Source organism: Lipotes vexillifer, unplaced genomic scaffold, assembly GCF_000442215.2.
Source record: "Lipotes vexillifer unplaced genomic scaffold, Lipotes_vexillifer_v1.1 scaffold581, whole genome shotgun sequence".
Classification (NCBI taxonomy): domain Eukaryota; kingdom Metazoa; phylum Chordata; class Mammalia; order Artiodactyla; family Lipotidae; genus Lipotes; species Lipotes vexillifer.
Window position 1 is genome coordinate 116,520 of NW_006788182.1, and position 19,627 is coordinate 136,146.

The following is a 19,627-nucleotide window of genomic DNA, read 5'->3' on the forward strand; positions in this document are numbered from 1 at the left end:
TTCCTTGAAGCGGAGATGACCTGGTGCAATTGGAGATCAGGTGCGAAAAATAGGAATTTGGGGTGTGGGAGTTGTGAGAAGTGGGGATAACTGGGATGGGGGAATGAGAGAGTACTGGCTGGGGAGATTATTAGGTGAGGACGTAGTGGCGACAGAAGAGTTGGAAGGATCTTAGGAAAAACAGAGGAGTTCTGGGCAAACCTGGATACTGAGGTTTTCAGAAGACTGAGCCAGGAGGGAACTGGGGGTTCCTATGTATTTGGAAAAAGATATTTCTATGAGGTGGCTGGGGACAGTGGGAAGCAAGGGGGATGGATGTTTGCTGGTGCGTTATCAGGAGTTAGACGTGCAGGGCCATTCAGTACAGGCAGGGATCAGGCTGAGGGACATGGAGGATGTTTTATAGCCCATTCCGAACTGTGAGGCCAAGAGTGGGGTGGAGGCCCGCGGAGCAGAGTCCACTTGGATCACCCAGGCCCAAGGCAGCACCCCCCCACCCCCCCACCCCCAGCCTGCTGTGACTTCCTTAGATGCTCAGGGGCTGGGGCTGTCAAGAGTTCCTCCCCTCCATGCCCCAGGGCTCACTTTGTACACCCTAGGGACTGGTTGACTTTTTAGCTTCTCATGGACCATGCCCCTGGGGTTAGTGAAGGGGGAACCTAGCAAACCTTAGGCCCCGAAGATATTGGAGGGAGAGTAAGTGGGAGGAATTGGGTTAAGGCACTTGGGTCATGGTGTCTGGCAGAGGGAGGGCTGCCTGGCAGCATCAAGAAGAGGAAGTGGCGCCAGCCGCCAGCCCCAGGACCTGCCCAGACCTGGAGGATGCTGCCTGGGCCCCCCATACCAGCAGATGGGGAGGCAGTCTTCCTCTCCCAAGTGTCTGACTCATTCACGGCTAAAGCAGTATTGGGAGGCTGATGGAGCAAGAGGTACAGGGCCTCCAGCTTGCAGGGTTCACAGAGGCTGGAGAAATGAGGCAAGGATTTGTGCTCCGGGGGCCACTTTCTCCAGGTTTTCATCCAGGCTTTGTCCTTAACTGGCTCTGTGCGCCTGATCAAGGCTCTGAGATACCCAAGGTCCTTATTTGTCACCGTGGGGTGGAGGCCATAATACTGGCTCTACCTTGCTTTCTGCTACCTTGTTATCAGCATCAGGACTAAGGAAAGAAGAGGGAGAAGAGGCTGGGCTATGGGGGCTCTTCATCTCCCATACTTTCCTGAGAAGTCCTTTTCCAAGTGTATAGGAACCCAATTTCCCTCCTGGCTCAGCTTTCCAAGAGCCTTAGTAACCTGGGTATCCCCAGAATTCCTCTGCTTTTTCTAAGCGCTTTCCAACTCCTCTGCTCCCCACATGTCCTCATCTGTCAGGTCTCCCCACCCGGCACTCCCTCACCCCAGCCCTTGCCCCACTCATCTGCTCTCCTGTCTCCTTCTTCTGCCTTTGCTCACCTCCAGCTTTTCTCTAACTCGGGGTTTCTTCTGGTTTCCAACATTGGCCCACTCTGCATGTTGCCTTGCATTTTGCATCTAGATCTGGCGGTGCTCCGGAGGACGGCTTCATCAGGTGTTACATGAGCCAAGCCCTAACTGTCCAGAAGAGTGAGAGCTGACCCCTGTTACCCAATCAGAAGGATTGACAGGGCTTGCTGGGCTGTGCAGGTCCCTGGGCCCCTCCGTCTGGGCCCCTGTGGATAGGAGGGGCCGGGCGAGCAGGCAGCTGGGCTATGGTTTGGTGCCTCAGTCTGGCCATCCTCAGCCTGATCATCAGCCAGGGGGCTGACGGTGAGCTGGACTTCCTGGGCTCCGGCACTCCCTGTTGGCCTTGGGGTGGGTGGTGGTCCCCTGGGGTTCTCTGTGCGCAGGTCAGCGGAGGGGAGGAAACACTGGTTCTGCAGAAGTCGAGGATTTCCTCAACCACTTAACAAAGGCCTGGGGAGCCCACAAAGATAGAGAGGGTATCTCCCCTCCCAGCCCTGATTCTGGCCCTCTGCTGTGTCCTCATGCCACGTGCCCTGCAGGTCGAGGGAAGCCTGAGGTGGTGTCGGTGGTGGGCCGGGCCGGGGAGAGTGCGGTGCTGGGCTGTGACCTGCTGCCCCCGGCTGGCCGGCCCCCTCTGCACGTCATCGAGTGGCTGCGCTTTGGATTCCTGCTTCCCATCTTCATTCAGTTCGGCCTCTACTCTCCCCGTATCGACCCTGCTTACGTGGGTAAGGCTTATCCTCAGGTGGGAGGTCGGGAGGTGTCCCCAACAAAGGTGGACTGGGTAGAGTGGGAACAAGACCTCTTCTTAACAGCTCTGTCCCTGTCCCAACCTCATCTCCAGCTCCACTGCCTGAACTCTGCTTAACAAGCGTGGCTCTGCTCCCAAGCAGTGTTCATTCATTGAAGGATTCATTCATTTACACACACCCACACACACACACACACACACACACACACACACACACACACACACGTGGTCTCTTTAAAACTCCACATGGTCTGTTCCAAAGGAGATCCTGCAGCCGTATTCCAAGTGTCCATCCTAATTCTCTAATCGCTCTCTCTAGAGCTCATGAAACCTCCCAGACCATCCTCATCCTCCCTGTTCTCCCTACTTGGCCCTCTCCTGGTCCCTGGCTCTGCTATCTGCTCACTGCCCTGCCCTCCTCCTCCCCTACTTTCTTAAATGCTAGTTTGGGTGTTCTAGGCTTCTAGGGAGTGGGCTGATGGGGCAGCAGGGTGGTGGGTGGGTCTACGACCTGTCTGCTCCACTGCTTCTGATTCTGGGTACAGCAGAGTTTGTGCACGGACAGGGTGGGCTGGGGATGGACCAGGCTCCCCTACAGATCAGCAAATGGATGGAGCTGGGCTGGGTTCCTGCTTCAGCTGGCTTCTGTATGGACTTAAAATAGTGTATAGGCCTCCCTAGGGGCCTTCTCCTGTGCCTCAGCTGGCTCCCTCGAAAGGCTCAGCTTCCTCCTAATCCCTGATGGAGCCTTAATCTGAGCGGTTTAGTGCAGGTCTCGGAGGGCAGTGTGTGGGAGAGCCTAGGGCTGGGGCTGGGGCTGCTGGGGAGAGAGTCTTGCTGCCTCTTCAGAGGGGAAGCCCAGGAAAGGCCACCTGGGAGGACGTCGATGGGGGCAGGGGGACCCCCTCCCTTTTCCCTCTTTAGTTTGAATCCTGGGAGAAGCCACAGGATTGGCTGAGCTGTCACCGCGGGGCAGGCTGAGCAGAGAGGGGAGGAGGCTCAGGCAGGTGCTGCAGGAGGGAAGAGTTTATTTTCAAATTGGGGGCAGTTGTTGGCAAACAGCCTGATGGGAGCGTATGTGTCTGCCCAGGCCCCCGGAGAAGTGATGAAAGCGGGGCCCCAATTAGGACAAGTGGAGAGACAACGGCTGTGCCCACCAGCCCTCCCTGCCTCTGTCCGCCGGGCTGCGAGGGGCTGGGCTGCCAGGCTGAGGCTCCGCAGATGCAGAACGTTGCCCGACTGACGGCAGGGCAGGGGGAGGTGGAGGACAGGGGAGAGAAGGGCTTTTCCTGGGCTTCCCCAGGGAGATGTGCAACTCTCCTCCCCCCCGCACCCCCCGCCCTCTGTCCTGTCTTGAGGTCCCTCAGGCAGACAAACCCCTGGACGGTAGCAACTTTGCTACCTGTGGGTTTTCTTTCTGTGTCTGTGGTCCTTTCAGCTGCAAGTCTTTCTTCCTACCCCTGCCCTTCATGCCCACCCCTGCCCCAACTCTGGAGCTCCTGGTCGGGCAGGGCTAGTCTGGGGAGTCAGGGCCCTGGGGAGAGGCCCCTGCACCCATTAACCCTTTTACTGCCTCCCAGTGTGTGGAAGGGGCCTCTCAGCCTTTGTGTAGGGGACTCTGAACCGCCGTTGCTAGGCAACGGGAGGTGAAGGTTGCTAAGGACAATGCTGTCCTGTCATAAACCCTCTGGGCAAGCGAAGGGGAGATGGCCTGGGACTGTGTGTGTGAGGCCCTGGCCTAGAATGTGGGAGGGACCATGAGAGAGACTGGAGCTTCAGGGATTACGCTGAAGAGAAGGCTTCCAATCTTTGAGGGCCCTAGAGTCCATCTAGCAGAGGAGACTGGATTTATAGACTAGTACAAAAGTAGTAAAAGGCAGTATAAAACAAGCCACTAAGGACTAAATCCTAGGATGAAGTTAGCTGCTGTACCTAAAGAACCCAGCACAGAGCCTGTACATAGTGCCTGCATGGTGTGAAACCGCGACTAGGCATGCAGAGGAAAGAGGGTCCACTTGCTCTATACCAGCTTTCCTGGGGTGGATCTTAGATCAGCTCTTCTAATTCACGGGACCAGCTTTTGGTCTTCGACTTCTGTGCTATATTTCTTGGGAGTTTCAAGATACCCCATGTGGCAGAAGGGCCATGAATTTTCTCTCTGTCCTGAGTCATTTGATACAAATCAGTTATCTTATCCTCCATTTAGAACAACCTGGCTCCCTCTAATCATCTCCCCTCACTACCTTTAGCCTTACATACCCTCTGCAGAGTCACCTCTTCCTGGAAGCCTTCCATACTCCTCTTGCTTCTTAGCCTCTTGGAATATTTTTTAAGCTTCTGTGTGTATATGAACTTGCACATGTCCATGAGTGTGGATTCCCTGCCTTCCTAGAGCTTGCAAGAATGGGGACTGTGCCTCCTTTCTCTCTACTCCCCTGCACGTGGGGAGGTCCAAAGACACTCAGGCTCTGGCTCTGCGGGTGGAGGGGGGCCCAGGACTCAGGAGGATACGGGACGGCCTGCCCCTGGCCAGCTTCCTGTTCTGTGACTCTACAGGTCTAGCCATTCATACCTCGCAGAAAAGTTAGGACATACTCTATGCTTTATTAGATGTTCTGATCAACAGACATTTGGAGCTGTTACCCGTTGGCTACCAACATCCCCCAAGTGAGAATATACTGACTATGCTCAGTGATAAGTGCTCTGAGTGTCCCTTGATCCTCACACTAGTGTGCAAGGGAGAGCATGCTGCATCATGAGAAAGGAGGCCTGGCTGTATCACTGAGTAGCTTATTGGAAGGAAGCTTAACATCACTTCCTTCCTCTATAATGGAATTCTTGGAAGGATTAAGTATGGTGACAATGCCTAATGTTACATGGCCCATATGCCAAACTCTATTTCCCTTCCCTCTTCTTCCTTCTTTGTAGCAACCGAAGATCACCGTAATGAAAAGTTGCCATCACACGGGACGTAGTAGAGGTCGCAGGGAGTTCCCCGGTGGCCTAGTGGTTAGGATTCCGGGCTTTCACTGCCATGGCCGGGGTTCAGTCCCTGGTTGGGGAGCAAGCCACGTGGCGCAGCCAAAAAAAAGAAAAAAGAAGAGGTCGCAGTGGGGTCTGTGGGGGTCCCATGGCCAGGCAGTTTAGGGTTACTGAGGAATCCCACTGGTGGGAGGAAGGGTGTGATCATATTCAATATTTACCTGCACGACCCAGGCTTATCTTCTAGGTGGGGATTGAAACACCTAGCCCTTTAAGCAGCTCCACCCTTTCTAGAGAATCTGCGCCCTTGGACCTCATTCTTGGAAGAAAAAAGTCCCTTGCCTATGAGCACAGCGCCGGCCTCAGCCTGATCGTCTCCTCTATTTTCCTTGATGGCTTCAGGGCCCCCACAGGTTTTGATTCTATTTCAGAAAGGTGAACCCTAGAGGTAGAATGCAAGCAGATAGGAGGGGGAGAGTGTGTGAGCAGCTTCAGACTGCCCAGTCTTGGAACGGGCTAAGTAGGGGCACAGTCCGGTTGCCTTTGTTTGGCATAACCCACAAGAATTAGAAAATGTCAGTTGTCCCTATCAAAGGTCAAGGCGGGGTGGGTAGCTGATGAATGTGGAGGGCGGGAGGCTGGAGGCAGCGGGACCTCTTTGTGGACTGTTGGCGTAACCCAGGTGAGAGATGCTGTGGGACTAAACTAAAGAGAAGGTGGTAGAGAGGGAAACAGCATCTGGGAGACAGAATTGAAAGGCTTACTGAACAAGCAGATGTGGGAGAGAGAGCAATGGAGAGACGGCACTGTTCACTAATACAGGGGAGAAGAGGGAGAGGGTGGTTCGTCAGGTGAGGGATGGTGCCAAGGCTGAATGCTGCTGGTTTCAAATCATGAGCTCATTCACTTGTTCAACCATTTTTACCTAAGCGCCCGCTGATGCCAGGCACCATGCTGCCTGCCTTCCATCCACCCTACCTGGATTCTTTTCTCTCTCATTTTATAGATGAAGTTGATGTTGAGAGAGAAGTTATAGGTGATTTGGCCAAAGAAGCAAATGGCAGAGCTGGAGGCTAGGTCTCTGTGGCTCCCAAGTGTGTGCCTTGTTCACTAGGCTGCACTGCCAGGGACCCACAAAGCTGTCTGGGGCGCAGGGCTCCGTCAGGGTGGGAGGGCACTGTCTGCTTGCGCTGGGGCTGGGTGATTTGTGGAGTTCTATGTAGTCTGTCAGCCGGGGCTTGGATGCCCTGGAGCGTGAGGGAATGGGGTGAGGAGGCTGCTGACCTTGCTGCCTGGCTGGTTTGGACTCTGGCCACCCTAAGGCGCTTAGGCTGCTGATAATAGCCCTGGCGGATTAGGGGCTTTGGTAGGCGAGGTGTGGATCCCAAACACAGCTGTGGTTTCTGGGCCCCGAGTCCTCTGGCAGGAGTACTCCCGGAACCCCCCTTACAAAAAGAGCTCAGGGATGGGCAGATTCTGTACGAATCCAGAGGAGACTGAGTGTTGGCTCTTCAAGCCCCTTCCCCCTACAGTCCTGGAAGCTGGGCGTAGTTCAGTGTCCACCTGCTGCTGCTCTGGTTTCTCTTTGTCTAAGCTGGGTCCCAGCTGCTGAAAGGCAGGAGCCATCAGAGGGGCTGAAGGGAGAGATCTGCCCTCAGTGACCCCAACCCCATCTGTGCCTCTCTGGACCCCACTCTATCAGGGTAACTGGGAGACACTGAGCCTGTTCTTGACGTCTGAGAATGACCAGTGTGACCAGGGGCCTGGGGCTCCCATGGGGTCCCTTCTGCACCCTTGATCCAGGGCTCCTCCCCCAGGGCGTGTCCGGCTTCAGAAGGGGGCATCTCTCCAGATCGAGGGGCTGCGGGCTGAGGACCAGGGCTGGTATGAGTGCCGTGTGCTCTTCCTGGACCAGCACAGACCCGAGGACGACTCTGCTAACGGCTCCTGGGTGCACCTCACAGTCAATTGTATGAAGCTGGGAGCAGGCAGGCTGTGGAGGAGGGAGGGGAGAGGAAGGGGGAGGGTGGGGAGGGGAAGGAGGGGGGAAGGAGGGGGAAGGAGAGGGGAGGGGAGGAGGGCAGTCCCGATGCCCCACCCTTGCTGACACCTCTTGCTTGCTGGCTCCCTGTTTGCATCTTACCCCTGCCAGCCCCACTCCTGCCCTTTCAGTTCCTCAAACCTAAATCCAATCAGCCTTCTCCACTCTTTGTTAGGAACTTCCTCTTCCTCTCTTCCCTGATCCTGCCTCCCTGACCAAGAGAGGGTAATGGGTAGGAGGGGAGAAGGGGTTATTGAGCCCTGAGTGAAACATCACTCACATATATACAACATTTTGTTCTTTCAAAACACCTTTTAACCCAGTACCTCATGAATTCTGTCTGAACCCTAAGAAGCAAGGAGGTCATAATTATTCCCATTTCATAGATGGGGCATGGGGAGACTGGGTCATGCCACTGATTAGTGGCAGAGCAGTCTAGAACTCAGGTCTCCTGACTCCCAGGACAGTGCTTTTCTAGAGGGCACCTAGCTCTCTCCCAGCTCTGAACACCCAGCCTGGTGGTCAGCTCCCTAACCAACTCTGCAGGCCAGTGGGGGAACGGGCTTGTGCGTCCTTACTGGGTCCTGGGTGCAGCAGACAGGGTGGCCCTGGGTTGGGAATTCCTATGAAGCTGGTGGGCTGATGGGCTGAAGGCTGAGGCCCTGATCTGCCTCTCTGGTCCTCGGATGCTGCTCTTTGGGCTGATGGCCCCTCTGGCGATCCCTGACGCCTCTCTCCTTGCAGCGCCCCCTCAATTCCTGGAGACGCCTCCCCAGGTGCTGGAAGTGCGGGAACTGGAGCCTGTGACCCTGCGTTGCGCGGCCCGCGGCAGCCCCCAACCTCGTGTGACTTGGAAGCTCCTAGGACAGGACCTCGGCCAGGGCCAGAGTCAGGTGCAAGTGAGTCCCAGGGCTGGACAGGGTGGGCCAGATAGAGTGTGAGGCAGGTAGTGGCCTGGGAGCGGGGCTGGAGGCCAGGAGGTTGGGAGACGGGCCGGAGGAAGGGCTTGGCATTGGCTTCCCTGAGCCCAGCACGCTGCCTCCCTCTGCTGGCCAGCCTCGGAAGTGCGGAGTCTGAGGCCCGCCATGGGCAGGGGAGACACAAGGGTCCTTCGTCACCCACTCTGACTCTAGGTGCAGAACGGGACGCTGAGGATCCGGAGGGTGGAGCGAGGCAGCTCCGGGGTCTACACCTGCCAAGCCTCCAGCACTGAGGGCAGCGCCATCCACGCCACCCAGCTGCTGGTGCTAGGTGCTGTCTCGGGGGAGGGCCGGGAAACAGGACACACACGTGAGAGGACTGACCTGTGGCTGGAGGTGCACACAGTCAGCAGCCGGGTGGACGGGGTGGGGAGGCTTGTGCCTGAGGGCAGGGGCCCATGGAGAGGGATGGAGCTCCCAATGCAGGCTCTTCCTCTAAAACCAGCATCTTGCCTGTAAAAGGATCAGTGAACAGAGATAGATATTTAGTGCCAGGAATGTGGTATAGTGAGAAGGGCATGGGTGCTGGTGTTAGACCATGAGCCATGGAACCCCCGTGACCTCCAGTTTCCTCATCTATACAAAGAGGTTCCTATGTTCCTTGCAGGATTGTTACAAGAATTAGGTTCAGACTAGCACAATGATCATAGTAATTCCTGGCCAAGCTCTTCCCTTTAGAAAGCAAGCTGAGAAGTAGGCTCTGCCTTCATGGAGCCTCTTATCCACAGGGGGAAATAAGACGCAGTGGCAAAGTGCTGCTCTCCTGGGTACTGTGGGAGAGGCAGTGCTGGGCAGTGGTGTTGAGTCTGGTGTTGAGAAGGCCTGAGTATGAATTTGCCTTCCCCGCTGATCTCGGGCAAGTCACCTCACAGTCTCTGCCTCTGAGCCTTCATGTCTTCACCTATGAAGTGGAGACAATAACTTCTACCACAAAAGGCTCTTGGGTGGATTAAATGAGAATAGTGCAGGTAAGGTGCTCAGCTATGCCCGGCATGCCTGTAAGTGCTCTACACACCAACTCATATCATTACCACTTATTACTGACCACTTATTATAGGAGCCCAGAGAAGGGAAACAGCAGTGCAGCTGCAGATGCTAGAGACGGTTTGGCAGGGGCTCTGTGGCCTGGCCAGGCTCTCAGGGAAGAGCATTCTAGACTGTGGGTTCAGAGAGCAAAGGCATGGAGATGGGAGTGAGTCTGGCATAGGCACAGTGAGCTGCCCATACTGACCTGAAAGAGTTCACAAAGACTTGACATATGAAAAGACAGTTGGCCAGGCAGGGGTTACAAGGGCCCACAGGGCTGGGTCAAGAAGTTTGAGCTTAATGTGCTAGGAGCCAGGAGCTGTTGTGGGTTCTTGAGTAGAAGTGTTCTGTGGCCAAAGGTGGGGGGGACATTTCTGCATGAATGGCCATCAGAGTGGCAGTGATGGCGGAGCCTGGAGTCAGGGATTGCTGCAGCATCTTGGGGTAAGGTACTGGGTACCCGGATTAGGGTAGGAGACATAGAGGTGATTTCAGATGTGACAGATGAAGGATGGAAAGGGTAGTGGGTGTAAAGGGTGATCAGAGGGGTAAAACTGATTCCCCCTCCCCAACACACACACACACACACACACACACACACGGGAAACTAGGTGAATGGAGGTGATGAGAAGCGGAGCTGGCCAGGGCAGAGGAAGAACTTGTGTTAAATAAAAGGGTTTAGGACCTGTTTCCACTCCCAAGGCTTTGTAGCAACCAGCCCTGCCTGTATTCCAGAAAGCAGACCTGGGAAGAACTGTAGAAGTGACCCTTAGGGTTCCTGGAAGACTGGGCTGAGGCCTCCCCTTCCCCGTGTGCTCCCCCCGACAGGACCCCCAGTCATCGTGGTGCCCCCCAAGAACAGCACGGTCAATGCCTCCCAGGATGTTTCCCTGGCCTGCCAGGCGGAGGCATACCCCGCTAACCTCACCTACAGCTGGTTCCAGGACAGCACCAATGTCTTCCACATTAGGTGGGGCATGGGGTGGGGTGGGTGTGGGGTACTGATGGGCAGTCTGAGTCCAGCAAGACCTGGACCCCCCTGCCCACGTGCCATACTGCAGCCGCCTGCAGCCCCGAGTGCGGATCCTGGTGGATGGCAGCTTGCGGCTGCAGGCCGCCCAGCCTGATGATGCGGGCCGCTACACCTGTGTACCCAGCAATGGCCTTCCACGCCCACCCTCGGCCTCTGCCTACCTCACTGTTCTCTGTAAGCCTGACCCCAGCCCCCTCCCCAGACTGCTCTCCTCCCCTGGGCCAGGCAAAGCTCCTCCCCGACAACCTGCCCCTGCTTCCCCCCAGACCCCGCCCAGGTGACTGCCATGCCTCCTGAGACACCCCTGCCCATGGGCATGCGGGGGGTGATCCGGTGCCCGGTTCGTGCCAACCCCCCAGTGCTCTTTGTCAGCTGGACCAAGGATGGGCAGGCCCTGCAGCTGGACAAGGTACAGGCTTGGGGCAGGGGATAGAGGGCTTAGCTTGGTGGTATTCTAGTCAGGACAGCTGGGGCGGCATTAGATCAATTCGGTGACTGGGGAACATGCTGTGTAGGTTGTCGCATGGCAGACAGGAGCAGAGACACCCATGCCTAGAGGGGGCAGCACAGCCGTGCAGACACTCTGCTAGAAGGCCAGGAGGCAGCGAGCACCTTCCTCTTAGGACTGGTTGAGGACAGATCAGCAACAGCTTCTGGGACTCTGGTGATGGGCCTGGAAGGGTGGAGAGACATTCCATGCAGAAACCAGGGCCCAGAGGCAGGAAACAGTATAGTGCATTTATGGCATAATGAGTCTACCAGCTGGGGGGGAGCTACAGTGCCTATGGGGACGTGACTGGTGCAGAGAAATCTGGAAAGACTGGTTGGGACCAAAAGGAGGAACTATGGATGCCAAGTTAATATTACCTCATTCCACGGTGACTGAGATCTTTTGTTTGTCGGCAAAGACCACAAATTCCTTGTGGGCTAGTATTTCATCTTTTAATCCTAGTCTCCCCAGGGCTACCGCAACTGTAGTGGTGCTCAATAAATTTTTGTCTAAGGTTTAAAAAAAAAGTCCAAAGGCATTCGGAGGCAGTGAAGTTGCTTGGGCAACGGTGTGATAGGAATGGAGAGGAAGAGACTGGACAGACAGAGGGGGTACAGAGGCTATTGAAATGAGAGTGTGGGTGAGAGGTTACGAGGCCTGAGCTAGAAAGGAGGACATGAAGACAGATGGGACAAAAGGCCTTCCCAGGAGGACAGACGTGGGGCGTGAGACAGAGTGAGGAGTCAGATGTTAGCCTTTAACGCAGAACTAGGGAAGCCAGGAAGAAGAACCGACTTGGGGTGGAAGATGCAGAATGTAATCTCGGAGTGCTGGGACGACAGCAGGCCGGGAGACCCACACCGCTCAAGCTCAACCCCAGGGTGTGCCGTGCACACTGGATTTCCCGTGAGTGGCTCTCTTGGAGTCTGCAGTCCCAGTCTTCACCCCCAGTGGTAGTGGCCCCTCTGTAGGAAAGAGAAAGGAAGGATGGAATTCACAGAGAGGTCTGGCCTACGGGTAGGGTTGTGGCATCCTCTGCATAGATGTGGGTCCCTCCCGCGCATTGCCTCTCTCCATCTCTGGTCTGGCCTCCGCTGAGTTTCTCTCTCTGGTTGTCATCTCCTCATGCCTCCAGTTCCCTGGCTGGTCCCAGGGCCCAGAAGGTTCCCTGATCATTGCCCTGGGGAATGAGGATGTGCTGGGAGAATACTCCTGCACCCCCTACAACCGTCTTGGCACTGCAGGGCCCTCCCCGGTGACCCGCGTGCTGCTCAAGGTGAGGCTCTGGGGGGCCAGCGGCAGCGGGTCAGGTGGCCGAAGATGCGAGCCTAGTGCTGACACCGGGCTGACAGAGGCGGGTGGGACAGACACATGTGGGGAGGGGGGGGGCGGGCTTCCCAGTCTGTGTTTCCCACGGTGGCCATGGCAGCAGCTATCAGATGCCGTCACAGAGGTTTTTGCAGAGATGGTGCTGGGGAGGTGGGGCATCCATCACCTCCACACAAGTAAGATGTCCTGCCTGCCCCGACCCTTTAACTTGGACCAGGCTGCCTTCCACTCTAGAGGGAATAGAGTGGGAAGCAGAGGGCAGGGTGAAGGGTGTTCTGCAGAGGTTTGTACATCTCCAGAGAGGCCCTCATCTCTCCAGCAATGTCCCTCCAGCTCCCCTGCTGGGGAACAGAGAGAAAGCTAGAGAGACACTGAGAGATGGAGACAGACGCAGCATGACGGGGGCCCCGCAGAGGGGAAGTAACGACCCTTAGACAGCAGTGTGAGAGAGCCCCCTCCCAATGCCAGATCTGGCTTACAGGCTCCCCCAGCTTTTCTAGAACGGCCCAGGGAAGAATATTTCCAAGAAGTAGGGCGGGAGCTACTCATCCCCTGCTCTGCCCGAGGAGACCCTTCGCCTACTATCTCTTGGGCTAAGGTAAGGCTCCTGACTCCACTCCTGTATTCACGCCTGCTACGCCCTTGCCTCTCCGTGCCCCTGGCCGTTCTGTGGGAGGGAGAAGGTGGGGAGGAGAGGGCTGTCAGAGGCAGGGCGGGGAGGAAACTGGAGCTGCCCAGAGAGATGAGTGGCGCCCTTGGTGAGGGGTGGCTGCGTGTGTCCTCAGGGCTGACCAGTGGTTCCGTAGGTGGGCCGGGGGCTGCAGGGCCAGGCCCAGCTGGATAGCAACAGTAGCCTCATCCTGCGACCGTTGACCAAGGAGGCCCACGGGCGCTGGGAGTGCACAGCCAGCAATGCTGTGGCCCGAGTGGCCACCTCCACGAATGTCTACGTGCTGGGTTAGTGGGGGCAGAGCCAGCTGGAGGCAGCCACGTGGGAAGGAGACAGGAATAAATCATTTTGGGGGGCCCAGATGGGGGATCTTGGGTGGGGTGCCCCTGGGGTGACGGGTGGAGGGCCGAAGCCCTAGTCTCCCCCTAGCTCTTTGCTGTCCCTCAGGACACTGACCATCATCCCTCTGTTCCCCCCACCCAGGCACCAGCCCCCACGTTGTCACCAATGTGTCCGTCGTGCCTCTGCCCAAGGGTGCCAATGTCTCATGGGAGCCTGGCTTTGATGGTGGCTACCTGCAGAGATTCAGCGTCTGGTACACCCCACTGTGAGTGACCTGCCCCTGCCATCCCTCTCCCTCAACACCCTGATTGTCTCTGGCCCTCTGTCTTTTCTCCCAGCCCTCTATCCCAGCCCTGCCCTAACTCTGCTGCCCGAGTTCCAGAGAATCTCAGGGATTCATGGTCCAGGTCCTGAGACCCCGGATGGTGAAAGGGAGGGGAGAGGTCAGCTCTCTGGACTCCAACCTTCCTGCTCTTCCTAGTACGTGAGGTGCCCCCCATTTCCTCCTGTCCTCCAGGGCAAAGCGTCCTGACCGAGCTCACTACGACTGGGTGTCCCTGGCTGTGCCCATGGGGGCTGCTCACCTCCTAGTGCCAGGCTTGCAGCCCCACACCCAGTACCAGTTCAGCGTCCTCGCTCAGAACAAGCTGGGGAGCGGGCCCTTCAGTGAGATCATCTTGTCTGCCCCTGAAGGTGAGAGACCTCTTACCCAGAGCAGCAGACAGGGATAGGCAAGGGCTGTAGGGGCCTGGGTGGGAGGGGGCAGAGGTGCTGGGCAGCTTGGGGGCCAGAGGGCTTTGTGGAAGATGATCCAGACTTGTCTTTAGGGGCTCTGGGAGAGCAGCTGGGCACCAGGGAATGTCGAAGGCCAGAGGAGCAGGGGAAGAGTACTGGAAATCCAATCTTTACGAGTCTATCTGTCCCATTCAGGGCTTCCTACCACACCAGCTGCCCCCAGTCCTCCCGCAACAGAGATGCTGCCTCCCCTGTCCCCTCCAAGAGGTCTGGTGGCAGTGAGGACACCCCGGGGTGTACTCCTGCATTGGGACCCCCCAGAACTGGTCCCTAAGAGACTGGATGGCTACGTCCTGGAGGCACGGCAAGGCTCCCAGGGGTGGGAGGTGCTGGATCGGGCCGTGGCAGGCGGTGAAATGCAGTTGTTGGTGCCAGGACTTATCAAGGTAGGTGTGGGAGGTGGGCACAGGGAGGGTCCTCCCAGCAGCCCTCCAGCCCTCTGCTCCACTCCCCAGACTCGATCTCACCCTGATTTGACTATCCTCACCTCCGGCTGTCCACTTCACCCGTACCTTCCAACTGCAAAGTCTTTCCGAACGGGGTTGGGGGTGGGCAGTGCTGAGCCCTGACCCGCTTCCTGGATCCCAACCCCCAGGACGTTCTCTACGAGTTCCGCCTTGTGGCCTTCGCCGGTAGCTATGTCAGTGATCCCAGCAACACGGCCAACGTCTCCACTTCCGGTGAGAGTCTGGCAGGAGGGCAGAGCCCTGGGGATTGGGGGGCTCGAAGCCCACCAAGTCGTGGACACCGACCCTCCCCCGTGGCCCTTTGCCCAGGCCTGGAGGTCTACCCCTCGCGCACACAGCTGCCGGGCCTCCTGCCCCAGCCAGTGCTGGCCGGCGTGGTGGGCGGGGTCTGCTTCCTGGGCGTGGCTGTCCTCGTGAGTATCCTGGCCGCTTGCCTTATGAACCGGCGCAGAGCCGCGCGTCGCCACCGCAAACGCCTACGCCAAGGTAGGCCACCTGGGGCCCGGCCAAAGAAGGGCCCCGCCCCTCCATAAGCACCTCCTACCTGGAGGAGAAATCCCTCCCTCCTGCGTGGGCCAGGTGTGTTCCCACAACCCGTGGTCCTGCTTCCCCACTGGCCTCCACTTTTCCCAGGCAGATGAGATTGGGCGCCTGTGTCACCTCTGGTTCTCCTGTCCTTACAGATCCACCTCTTATCTTCTCTCCTGCCCGGAAGTCAGCTCCCCAGTAAGTCCCTCCACTTCCTTGGCTTCCTTCTGCCTTCTGTGAGCACCAGGGTTCTCTGCTTCCTTTTCTGCACCTTGGGGAGGGGTAGGAGAGGTGGAACAGAAGTGAGAGGGAGGTAAGGATGGAAGTGCAGAGGCCCCAGCCTGGGGGCTGGTCCAGTGTTGCCTGTGCCTTCCCTCCACCGCTCCACCCCTCCACCATGTGGGTGCTTTTCTCCCTTGCTCTCCCTAGCTCTGCTCTGTTCTGCATCAAACCTCTCAAGGCCTGACGCTGGTTCCTGGGAGGGGGACTGGCCCCCTACCACAGACCCTGATCTCCTGTCCTTCCCCAGCTCTGCTTCGGGCTCGGGCAGTCCTGACAGTGTGGCGAAGCTGAAGCTCCAGGGTTCCCCAGTGCCCAGCCTGCGCCAGAGTCTGCTCTGGGGGGAACCCACTGGACCCCCCAGCCCCCCTCCGGATCCTCCACCTAGCCGGGGGCCCTTACCCCTGGAGCCCATTTGCCGGGGACCAGATGGGCGATTTGTGATGGGACCCAAGGTGGGGACCTCCCAAGAAAAGTCAGGCCCTGAGCACGCTGATCCTCGGACCCCAGCTCAGCATCAGGCCAGGTCCTATGATGGCAGCAGCAGCCCCAGTGGGATGCCCCAGCCCCTCTGCATTGCAGACATCAGCCCTGTGAGGCCCCCTCCAGCAGCGCCACCCAGTTCCCTGCCAGGCCCAGGACCCCTGCTCCAGTACCTGAGCCTGCCCTTCTTCAGGGAGATGAATGTAGATGGGGACTGGCCCCCCTTGGAGGAGCCTGCTCCTCCCCCAGATTACATGGATACCCGGCCCCACCCCACCTCATCTCTCCTCCACCCCCTGGACTCCCGCTCTGAGTTCCCCAGAGCAGCGCTTCCTGGGGCCGTGCTTGGGGTTGGGGCCTCCCCAGAGCCCCCGTACACAGCACTGACTGACTGGACACTGAGGGAGCGGCTGCTGCCAAGCCTTCTGCCTGCTGCGCCTCGGGGCAGCCTCACAAGCCAGAGCAGTGGGCGGGGCAGCGCCTCCTTCCTTCGGCCCCCCTCCACGGCCCCCTCTGCAGGAGGCAGCTACCTCAGCCCCGCTCCAGGGGACACCAGCAGCTGGGCCAGTGGCCCTGAGAGGTGGCCCCGAAGGGAGCATGTGGTGACGGTCAGCACGAGGTGAGGGCAGTCCCTGCCCAGCCCTGCCCTATCCAGATTCTCCCCACCCCTCTGCTGTACCATCTGCCTTCTCTGCTCCATTCCCACCCTGGGACCAGGAGAGCTGAGGTCCTTTTGCTGAGGTCCAGGGATCTTCAGAGGAAACCCATGGCCCACCCTCAGCTTGGGGTCCCCGGGTTCAGGCTTTTCTGGCTACCCTCCATTGCTCCACCCATACCAAACATCTGTCCCTTTTAACAGGAGGAACACATCTGTGGATGAGAACTATGAATGGGACTCAGAATTCCCAGGGGACATGGAATTGCTGGAGACTCTGCGCCTGGGCTTGACTGGCCCTCGATCCCGACTTGAAGCTGAGCCAGAGCTAGGTGTGGGAGCCCTCCAGAAAGGCAGGCAGGCCTTGCTGTCCTGCACCCACACCCTTAGGACCTAGTCAGTTCCCAGCTGGGCCCTGTGCCCCAGGCCCTCTCCTCTTGCTGTCTTGGCTTCTCTGCATTGGCAGGCCCTAGGGAGCTTCATGGTGCCGGTGAACCCCAAGACTTCACCCAGGGAACCTTAAGACTTCTTCCTCTCGTTATCCTGCCCTCTTGCAGGTGCGAAGACTCCAGAGGAGGGCTGCCTCCTGAATACTGCCCATGCTCCTGGCCCTGAGGCCCGCTGTGCTGCCCTTCGGGAGGAATTCCTGGCCTTCCGCCGCCGTCGAGATGCTGCCAGGTTCCGGCTACCGGCGTCTCGACAGCCAGTCTCCCACCCTGAACAGGCCACTCTGCTGTGAATGCCCTAGTGTGAGGCGGGGGGAAGGCACACGGACCCTGCAAAGAAGGCCCCCCCCAGCAAGAACTAGCTCCAGCCTGGGACACTGCCCCTCCTCCTTTGGTGCTCAGGCACAGACCCTGACAGTGGGCTTGGTGTGGGATGTGCTGAGCCTCTAGAGTCTGGGGACTGGAACAGGGATCTTAAGTCTGCCCGTGTGTGTGTATGTGTGTGTGTGCGCGCGCGTGTGCACGCGTGTGTGGTGTTTGTGGTGTGGGTGAGGTTTTTTTACAGGTGAATAAAGAAAGTCTGAAAAATCTTTCTGTGTGTCATCTGCTTTGAATCTGAGAGGGAGGTTGGAAAATCCCTGAACCCTAAAAAAGGAGGGTAGGGCTTCCCTGGTGGCACAGTGGTTGAGAGTCCGCCTGCCGATGCAGGGGACACGGGTTCGTGCCCCGGTCCGGGAAGATCCCACATGCCGCGAAGCGGCTGGGCCCCTGAGCCATGGCCGTTGAGCCTGCGCGTCCGGAGCCTGTGCTCCGCAACGGGAGAGGCCACAACAGTGAGAGGCCCGCGTACCGCAAAGAAAGAAAGAAAGAAAGAAAGAAATAGTTACAGTATGATGTGATAAGTTCTGTGATAAACTATGTGTTGGTTATTAAGGCAGCATGAAGGAAGGAGTCAGCAAACAGTGAATGCTTACAGCTTGCGCTGGGATAAATTGGGACAATTGCAGGCATCATCACAGGAAGTGAGAACAATGATAATAGCCATAGCTGAGCACTCACTATGTGCCAGGCACTGCTATAAGCTCTTTACATGTATCATTTAATTCTCTACCACTCTGAGGTAGGTAGTACTATTCGCTCTATTTTATAGACTAGGGAACTGAGGTGTACCGTGCTTTAGTACGCGTGCCACAACTACTGAAGCCCACACACCTAGAGCCTGTGCTCCACAACAAGAGAAGCCACCACAATGAGAAGCCTGCGCACCACAACAAAGACTTAACACAGCCCCAAAATAAATAAATAAATTATAAAATAAAAAAATAAAATTGTTTAAAAAAAAAGAAGTCAAGTCTGAACCCTGGGTCCCAACACTGATCATGCCTCTTGGGCCCTGGGCACAGAATGACCTCACTGCTAGTCTGGGGCTTGAAGAAGGTGGGGAGCAAGACCACCGAGACCAGGAGCTGTCCTGGCCTGCTAGCCCCAGTCCTGCCTCACCCTAGACAGTTGTGTGTGTGTGTGTGTGTGTGTGTGTGTGTGTGTGTGTGTGTGTGTGGAGTGGGGGCGGTGGGCGGCTTCCTGTGCCTCCATTTACCCAACCACCCTTTTTAAACCAAGAGGTTTCTTCCCGCGTAAAAACGCCCACAGTCTTGAGCTAACCTAGGCAGAAAGTTTCCCACTGGGGCACAAGTTTAAGGGCTCTGGGGTAGGGGTAGAGGTTCTCAAGAGTGGAGGCTACTGCCTCCAGGTCGTTTAACTCAGGTTCTCGTTCACCGTCCCTCTCTTTTAAGCACTGCCTTCAGCTTCTGGACTGCGGCGCCTTTAAACCCTCGCGGCCCTTGCCCCGCCCCTGGTCCGCCCCGTCCGAGGCGGGAGCAGGCTGAAAACCACCGGCCGGGCCCGGCCCCGGCGCTTCACTCGCGCTGCAGACCCCGCCTGGAGTGCGCAACTCTCCGGCCCGCGTGAACGGTGAGCTGGAGGGAGGGGTCTCTAGAAAGCTAGAAGCCAGAGCTTGCGACTTGCTCCAGTGAGCTTGGTGATCAAGGGCTGGCAGGCAAGGGTCCGTTGACTGCTTTGCCCCTCCCCGGGCTGTCAGGTCTGTCCCCAGGCTCTGACCCCGCATTGTTGAGCAATGAGGTCAGCCGCTGTTGCGAGTGCATAGACGGGGCCGTCCGTCCAGATCAGGGACTCGGGGACTGCGTCCCGCCCGCCGGCTCCAGCCCCGGGTCTTCGCTGGGGTGAGGAAAGGGGGGCGTCAGGGATTAGCTGGCAGGCCCCCAGTGATGGAGCGTACAGGGTCCCGGCACCCACCCTGGCCAGCTCGGCGCCGCCGGGACTTCCGAAGCGACACTTCACTTCCTAGTTCCTGGAGCACGTGTGGGTGCTACCGGCCCTCTGCGTCCCCGAAGCCGACCTTTCTGTTCATTCTCCTGCAGCTCGTTTTTCTGGGGATTCGGCGTCGCGGGTTGGGGCGAGGGGGGGTCCGTGCGCGGGTACCGCAGTGGCCTCGCCTTCCCGGGTTCGGGCGGGGAGTTGACGCTCCAATGGCCTCCAGGAGAGTCCCCCCGACCTGAAACATCTGGGAGGCTGCAGCCCTGACCGCGCCCCATCATGCCCTGCCTGTAGGAGGTGGTGTTGAGGGAGGATGGATGCTTTCCAGGCCTCCAGCCCCTACGGGAGCCGATGCCCCCACCCCTTGCCCCCTGCTGCTGGGAAAGTCGGTGGTGGCCGCGGGCGGGCGGGCTGCCCAGACCACTGCGTCACCCCAGCGGCGGGCGGTGTGTGATTCATCCCAGTAACGGTCCAGGGTGTGGCGAGGGGTGGGGGGGGCAGCAGGACCGGAAATGGAC

At 57.9% G+C, this 19,627-nt stretch overlaps 1 protein-coding gene across 2 annotated transcripts; it reads left to right on the forward strand.

Moving 5' to 3' along the window:
• Positions 1-1,528: 1,528 nt before the first annotated feature.
• On the forward strand, positions 1,529-17,367 carry IGSF9 (immunoglobulin superfamily member 9). 2 transcript variants are annotated; one of them, XM_007461281.1, is made up of 20 exons: positions 1,529-1,781; positions 2,018-2,206; positions 7,029-7,181; positions 7,997-8,151; positions 8,386-8,503; positions 10,087-10,228; positions 10,320-10,465; positions 10,558-10,700; positions 11,917-12,057; positions 12,592-12,708; positions 12,917-13,067; positions 13,264-13,387; positions 13,640-13,815; positions 14,053-14,303; positions 14,513-14,597; positions 14,694-14,870; positions 15,068-15,110; positions 15,442-16,293; positions 16,534-16,661; positions 16,887-17,367. In XM_007461281.1, exons 1-20 carry the CDS (start codon positions 1,724-1,726, stop codon positions 17,066-17,068), a joined length of 3,531 nt encoding a protein of 1,176 aa, XP_007461343.1. In that variant the 5' UTR covers positions 1,529-1,723; the 3' UTR covers positions 17,069-17,367. The 2 variants fall into 2 exon arrangements, with proteins under 2 accessions (XP_007461343.1, XP_007461344.1); XM_007461282.1 differs by having other exon boundaries at positions 1,724-1,781; positions 10,320-10,472; positions 10,613-10,700; positions 16,887-17,068.
• The last annotated feature ends 2,260 nt before the right edge of the window (positions 17,368-19,627 follow it).

Excerpts from the sequence above, each read along its gene's own strand:
- IGSF9 (XM_007461281.1), top strand. The coding sequence starts at position 1,724 with ATGGTTTGGTGCCTCAGTCTGGCCATCCTCAGCCTGATCATCAGCCAG. Across the intron at positions 8,152-8,385 it reads AGGGCCAGAGTCAGGTGCAA|GTGCAGAACGGGACGCTGAG; the intron begins GTGAGTCCCAGG and ends CTCTGACTCTAG. Across the intron at positions 16,294-16,533 it reads GTGGTGACGGTCAGCACGAG|GAGGAACACATCTGTGGATG; the intron begins GTGAGGGCAGTC and ends CCCTTTTAACAG.